This window comes from Rhinopithecus bieti, unplaced genomic scaffold (assembly GCF_001698545.2).
Source record: "Rhinopithecus bieti isolate Rb0 unplaced genomic scaffold, ASM169854v2 scaffold_22165, whole genome shotgun sequence".
NCBI classification, from domain to species: Eukaryota; Metazoa; Chordata; class Mammalia; order Primates; family Cercopithecidae; genus Rhinopithecus; species Rhinopithecus bieti.
Window position 1 is genome coordinate 1,899,608 of NW_016810977.1, and position 6,869 is coordinate 1,906,476.

A 6,869-nucleotide genomic window follows, 5' to 3' on the forward strand; every position below is an offset into this window, starting at 1 on the left:
TTTTGAGACAGGGTCTCACTCTGTCACCCAGACTGGAGTGTGTGGTACAATCCTGGCTCACTGCAACCTCTGCCTCCTGGGTTCAAGTGATTCTCCTGCCTCAGCTTCCTGAGTAGCTGGGACTACAGGCGTGTGCCACCATCCCAACTAATTTTTGTAATTTTAGTAGAAACGGGGTTTCATCATGTTGGCCAGGCTGGTCTCGAACTCCTGACCTCAAGTGATCCACCTGCATCGGCCTCCCAAAGTGCTGGGATTACAGGCATGAGCCACCACGCCCAGCCCAGATTGATCTTTCATGGTATTTCTCAGGTCAGTTCTGTCCTAGGTCAGTTCTGTAAAGCCCCCGCCCCCACACTGCTTTACATGACAGGCAGTGTTCACATGCACTTAGTCTGGACTCTGCCTTCTGAAAAAGCAAAGCAGTAGCACACGTGAGAGATGAGTTGCTGGAAGGGTTGCCTTATTTACTTTGAATTACCATCTTTGAATAAATAATTCACAAACTCATGAACTTGACAAAAATTAGTTGTTACTTATGTTCACTTCAAAACTGATCAGGATATACCAGTAACTCAGGACATCACCATTCATAGTGGTTGACTTATCAGTCAGTATGCATAGGCTGAGAAATAATAGCTTGCAGCTGGTTTGTTGGCTCACTGATAGTCATTTATTCAGTGTATACTCATTAAGCTCCAGGTGTATGCCAGGCTGCCTGCTGGCACCTGGGTATGTAGTTGGAAACAAGCAGACATGGTGCCCTGGAATCTAAGATCATGGTTGGCTTCCTGCCTTCACAGTTGCCCAGCTAGGAAAATGTGATCATGAACCGATTACACGGGGCTCTGACCACAGGGCTCTCCTCCTGAGGGCTGCTCTTGTTATGAGTTTGAGCCATCCACAATCAAATCCTGAGCTAGAAAGTAAGGACACAGTGCCAAAAGGATAGGAGCATGCCTGCACAGTGTGGGCATCTGGGCAGAGGGCCTCATGCTCCTGTGTTCGCAGCCATCAGGACCTCTTCTGGGGAAAGGCGACTGTGTGCACAAAAGTAATTTAAGATCTTCCCACGGAGACTTCAGAATTCTAGAGCTCTGTGTTTATGGTGTGGTATGTCCTTATACTGTGCCCAGTAACTTTGGAGACCTTAATTCTACTCAAGATACCATTAGGACATGGGATTTAATTCAAAATTTGCAACAGAATAGCTGATTTACTGGGCAAAGTCTATATTCTTTAGATAGCTAAAAATAATAGATACTTTATTTCATTCTGTTAATGATGGTATTAAGTTTAAAGACTTTTAAAGCTTTTTTAACTCCTAATGTGAACATTGTATCACAACCCAGCAAAGAGCATAGATGTGCACTGTTACATTCCATTGATTTAGGCCAAAGGCGTTTCTATGGTGAAAAGGAAAAAAAAGAGTGCCCCCCACCCCCACAAGAGTCAAATAGCTTGAAGAATTGAGCATTCTTGTTAAAACAAAGAAAAGAGAAGAGGTCATAATTGTCCCTCTACATTTGCACACTTCTGAAACAAAATTTTCTCAAGCTTTTTTTTAAATTTCACAAAATTTTTATTATAGTTTATGACCGCTTCTAGCATTTTTCTAAGTCATAAATATTCTAGCAAAATGAAAGAATGTCACTTCCGTCATTTGGTAAGTAGGAACTCGGGAGAAGAACTGCTTCTTCTCGTCAATGGCAGTGTCACACAGTCCTTTGCATTTCATCTGTGGCACCAGTGAGCTCCCACCTTGGGCAGCCCTGACCCCCACCTGGTTCTAGGAGGGACCATTTAGGCCATAGCCACATTTTTAATGCTTAACCTGCCAGGTAAGCAGGAAATCTCTTTCGAACCAGCTTCCCAAAGTGCATAGAATCAAATCCCTTGCAGCTGAGCCCACAGAGAGAGAGAAGCTGGGGAATGACGTATTTAATTTCCTTTTCTTTTTGAACCATTTTTACAACTAGCTCCTTTCCCACGCAAGGCTAAGTGCCCTGGGAATCATCCTTGTAACGCCAGCTGGGTGCCACAAAGCATTATTAATTGACTGTGGTTCCTTCTCTCATGCGTGCAGGGGCCGCTGGATCTGCTGAACAGTAGGGAGGTCTGTGTGCTTCAGGGCTGCCCTGCGTCCCTGCCTGCCCTGCACGCTCTTTTCCGAGAGCACACCTGCTTCTGTGTAGCCCTGCAAGTCTGGGTGGACAGAGGGACCAGGTCAGAATACTTCGTAGGTATCACTTAGGCTTCATACCACTCCTATATAGGCCAACTCCCACCAAATTCTAACTTACAGACCCAAAAATGTCTGAGGTTGATTTATTGACTGAGGTCCTACTAGTTGTGATGTATAAGTGTTCTGTTTATGAATGTTAAGACTTGCACTTGATTTCATTTTACTAAAATAAGTGGGCCTGGGTCTTTTTTTTTTTTTCCTTTTCTTTTCTTGGCCTCCATCAGTTTATCCAAGGCACAGCGGAGCTCCTTGGTGACACTTTGCCACATCTCAGGCATCCGGGGTGTCTCCCGACCTCCCCACGGGCCGCAATCATAGTTCCTTGTCTTGTGCAGTTGTCAATCTATGTCAAAGAAAAGACTGTCCTTAAAATATGAGCTGTGGATCAGCTTGCTGTTTCTTTAGGCTGTTGATTTCTGATGTTTCCATGTAATACTTGTGTGCCTACTGTGTGCCAGGCACTGTGCAGAGCCCTGGAAGTACCTCAGGTCCCAGACAGATGAGGCCCCTGCCTTTCTGGAGCTTATATTCATTCTCCTGACCCAGTTCCTGGGTTACCTGTGCCAACCTCCCTCAAAGGCCAGCTTCAGTGCCATCCCTTCAGGGATCCTTCCATGCTTCCTCCTCCTGTTGCCCCTTCTTCTCAACCCTAACAAGGTTTGTACCTCACCTATAGTACAGGATAATTTTGTGATCCAAAAACCATTGTGTAGTGAGTCACATGGGTGAAGAAACTAGGTGTCCCTTATCTCTCTGTGCAGTGGGAAATCCGGGGCTTGGCTCCAAGTCACAGCACAGTAAGTGACTTTGAAGTCTGCCACCTGCTGTGGGCAGTGCAGGGTTCTGCTAGCAGTTGGTGCTTTAAAAAATATTCATTGAATAAATTGTCATGTGACATATAGATTATCCAAACCCTCCCTTTCTCTTTGTCCTTCCTGAGGCTAGGGACTGTGTCTACCTCATTTGCATTTTATCTGAAGTCAGCACCTGAGAAAGTCCTTGGGAATGGATTTCATTCTTTTCTACCTCTTCCAGACCGCACCAAAGGAAAGTGAGACTGATATGGAAATATTTTAGTAACTCTTGTTTAAAAATAGAGTAAATATATGAGAAAATATATATACGTATATGTACACAAACATAATACAGACACCCATACAGAGGGGAAAGGGTTATCATTCTTTAACAGATATGAGTGGGTTCTGAACCAGAGTTTGCCTCTGAGAAAAATCTAGATTTTGAAGAATGAGTGATCCTGCCTAAAACACATCATCTGTTTCTGGAAGATTATACCCTTCACTAATCTGTGTCTTGGGTGAAGGAAGGAACGGGACAGCAGTGAGACAGGCATGTGCTATCTAGTCCCAGCGTCAGGAGCACTTGGTGGGAAACCGCTGGCGACTCTGCTCCTGTAATCACAGGGTTCACCTGCAGCAGGGAAGGGCGTCCAGAGCCAGAGAGGCAGTGCAGCCCCTACAGGTATTTGCACAAAGGAGTAGCTTTCAAGATTAGTTTCAATATATCCATGAGACTTCAGAAGACTTGAGAAGATAGCAAGCACAGGAATGATCGCCATCGTCACCGTTCTGCTTTCTAAAGTGGGGCACTTCATTCCATGCCACCGTGGTGGAGCCCCTGAGCCAAGAGCTCAGGAATGGGCCTGGCAGCCTGCACGCTCACTGGTTTGCGAGTTGTACAGTAGACGTCACGCAAGTCCATGGATTGGCTGAGTGTCTCCTGTCACCCAAATTTCAGATTTTTTAATACAAAAATTAGCTGAGTATGGTGGCAGGCGTCTGTAGTTCCAGCTAGTTGGGAGACTGAGACAGGAGAATCTCTTGAACCCGGGAGGCGGAGAGTGCAGTAAACTGAAATTGTGCCACAGCACTCCAGCCTGGGTGACAGAGCGAGACTCCGTTTGAAAAACAAAAGAAAACAAAAAATTTGTTGTTGTTGTTGTTTTACTTTTTTCTCTTGAAATGTCATCCACTCCAGATTGACTATATTTAATTTTTGAGATCCCATGAGAAGCTGACTTGGATATATTTTCTATAGAGCATTTTGGTTATTTGAGGAAGGCTTCTCCTCCTCACACATTTCTTTCTTTCTTTTTTTTTTGAGACAGTCTCACTCTGTCACCCAGGCTGGAGTGCAGTGGTGTGATCTCAGCTCACTGCAAGCTCCACCTCCTGCGTTCACGCCATTCTCCTGCCTCAGCCTCCCCAGCAGCTGGGACTACAGGTGCACACCACCACGCCCGGCTAATTTTTTGTATTTTTAGTAGAGACAGGATTTCACCGTAGATGGTCTCGATCTCCTGACCTCATGATCCGCCCGCCTAGGCCTCCCAAAGTGCTGGGATTACAGGTGTGAGCCACCGCGCCTGGCCCCTCCCATTTCTTTTTAAAATGTGGTGGCGTTTTTGTTCATTGTTGTTTTGTTCATTGTTGCTTCGGCATATGAGGTAAGTTTGTCAAGGCTGGGAGCAAAGTCCCCAGGTACCGCCGTGGCCTGGCCGTGAACAGGAAAGAGGCTGCTGCTGGTCAGAGTCTCACCAAGACAAATCACTGTCATTTTATCCATAATAATTACAGAATTCTGCTTTTGTTCACTGGTAGTGAATCAAACTAATGCACTTCTTCGACACGATTAGCTTACAGTAAGCATTTCAGTTGGCATAGCTAAAACTTCTCAAAATTTCCTTTCAATTCATTCTTCTTTCTTGACTTTTGTCAAGAAAATGGGTGAAATGATTTTAAAATTCTGTCCTCCAGTGTCCACAGTACCAGTGTCCACAGTATTTTATGGGATGAATGACAATGTAAATCTGGCTGGTAACGATGCTGGTCTTCAGGATTGGTGACATGGATGATTTTGGAGGGGACAGTGCATCTTGAGAATGATCATCTCTAGCAGAACTCACGTTTGCTACACAGTTGAGAAGAGAGTGGGTGTAAAGCATCAACCCCTCTCATCTCACACCCGGTAGGCAAAGCCTGCAGGTGAGGTGTCCCAGCCCACTGGCTTCCCTGCAGCCTGCGGGCTAATGGCATGGTCTCCCCACCTGAGGGTAAGTGACACGCCCTCTCCTTCTCCCTGGCAGACTCGCTCTCCGTCTCCAGTAATGATGCCAGTCCACCCGCATCTGTGGCTTCCCTCCAGCCCCACATGATCGGGGCCCAGAGCTCGCCGGGCCCCAAGCGGCCGGGCAACACCCTGCGCAAGTGGCTCACCAGCCCCGTGCGGCGGCTCAGCAGCGGCAAGGCCGACGGGCACGTGAAGAAGCTGGCGCACAAGCACAAGAAGAGCCGCGAGGTCCGCAAGAGCGCCGATGCCGGCTCGCAGAAGGACTCCGACGACAGTGCGGCCACCCCGCAGGACGAGACGGTCGAGGAGGTGAGGCTCTGGCCGCTGGATAGGGCCCACGTGGCGGGGCCCACTGGGCTTTTGCTGCAGGAATAGTTGCTTATCTTATGAATAAACTGGTTTGGTCTTGTTTTCCGCACTAACTCAGAAATTACCATTCAAGTCTCTGCTTAACCAGCTGAGATTTAGTGGGGACACCTTGAAAGACAATTGAACTGGCTGTTCCCCAATAAGCACGATCAGGATCACATGTGGCTTCTGATAAAAAAAAAAAAAAAAAAAAAAAACAGACCACCATGTGCCCCAGGCCCAGTCCGCCCCCAGGCCTGGGCCTGGAGGGAGCCCAGACTGTGGCTTCTGGACCCTCTCCTCCCCACTCCACCATGAGGCAAAGCCAGAGGCTCTGTGTAGTCTGCAGAGGATTTGGGCAGTATCTGAGCTGACCACGGTGGCAGCACTTTGCAGAGAAAACTCAGATTGGAAACTTGGAAGGGCTTGTGGAGTTTTTGCATTTTCTAATTGTTTTTCTCCAATATTTATTAGACTTACAGCTTGTCTTGAGTAGAAAATAACCAGTTAATTTACTTTGTTGGCCCAGTAATAAACATTGGGTTATTCCCATGTCACCAAAGATAAGTGCATATGGGTCAGCCAGGGATTTTTTTATGTCCTATTGACAAGGGTGGGTGGGGGGGAGAGCTTTAAATTATATTGCAAGAAACAGAATTCCTTCATGATGCTGGAAACAAGAGTTCCTTCATGATGCTGGAGATGGCCTTCAGCACTGGCGGTGTCAGTGAGGGGCCCTCAGAGTGTTTAACTTGGATTGACCCCGACTCAAGTCCCACACAGGTTCAAAAAAGAAAAGGCGGAGAATGGGGATGAGATTTGTGTTATTTGATTTATTTGGCAGGTAGCTGTTTTCTGCTGGTTTTTTTTTTTTTTTCCTGGGCATATTTTTGCCATGAGATTTTGTTGCAGTGTGCGGGTTGGGATGTACTATGTATCTGCTTAATAAACCTCTGTCCTCTTAGGAAAACTAAAACTGAAATTTGTTTCTAAAAGTGAGAATAGAGGAAAAGGATACTTAAATCCAGTGCTTAAAATGCATCTTGGATTATATTTTTTTATGCCCTTATTATTTCAGTGAATTTTTCTATATAGCAAGATACCCAAAGTAAAATCAGCTAGACCAAAGGAGCTAAACAACATGAGGGCTGTAGCTCAAATTTTTTTTTTTTTTTTTTTTTTTTTTTTT

General features: G+C 45.9%; 1 protein-coding gene across 3 annotated transcripts in view; it reads left to right on the top strand.

Moving 5' to 3' along the window:
• TRIO (trio Rho guanine nucleotide exchange factor) overlaps window positions 1-6,869 on the top strand; it is a 379,704-nt gene that overhangs the window by 320,465 nt on the left and 52,370 nt on the right. For all 3 annotated transcript variants that reach the window (XM_017893310.1, XM_017893311.1, XM_017893312.1), the window contains exon 35: window positions 5,349-5,641. In XM_017893310.1, the coding sequence (XP_017748799.1) occupies window positions 5,349-5,641 (293 nt within the window). The remainder of the gene's footprint in view (window positions 1-5,348; window positions 5,642-6,869) is intronic.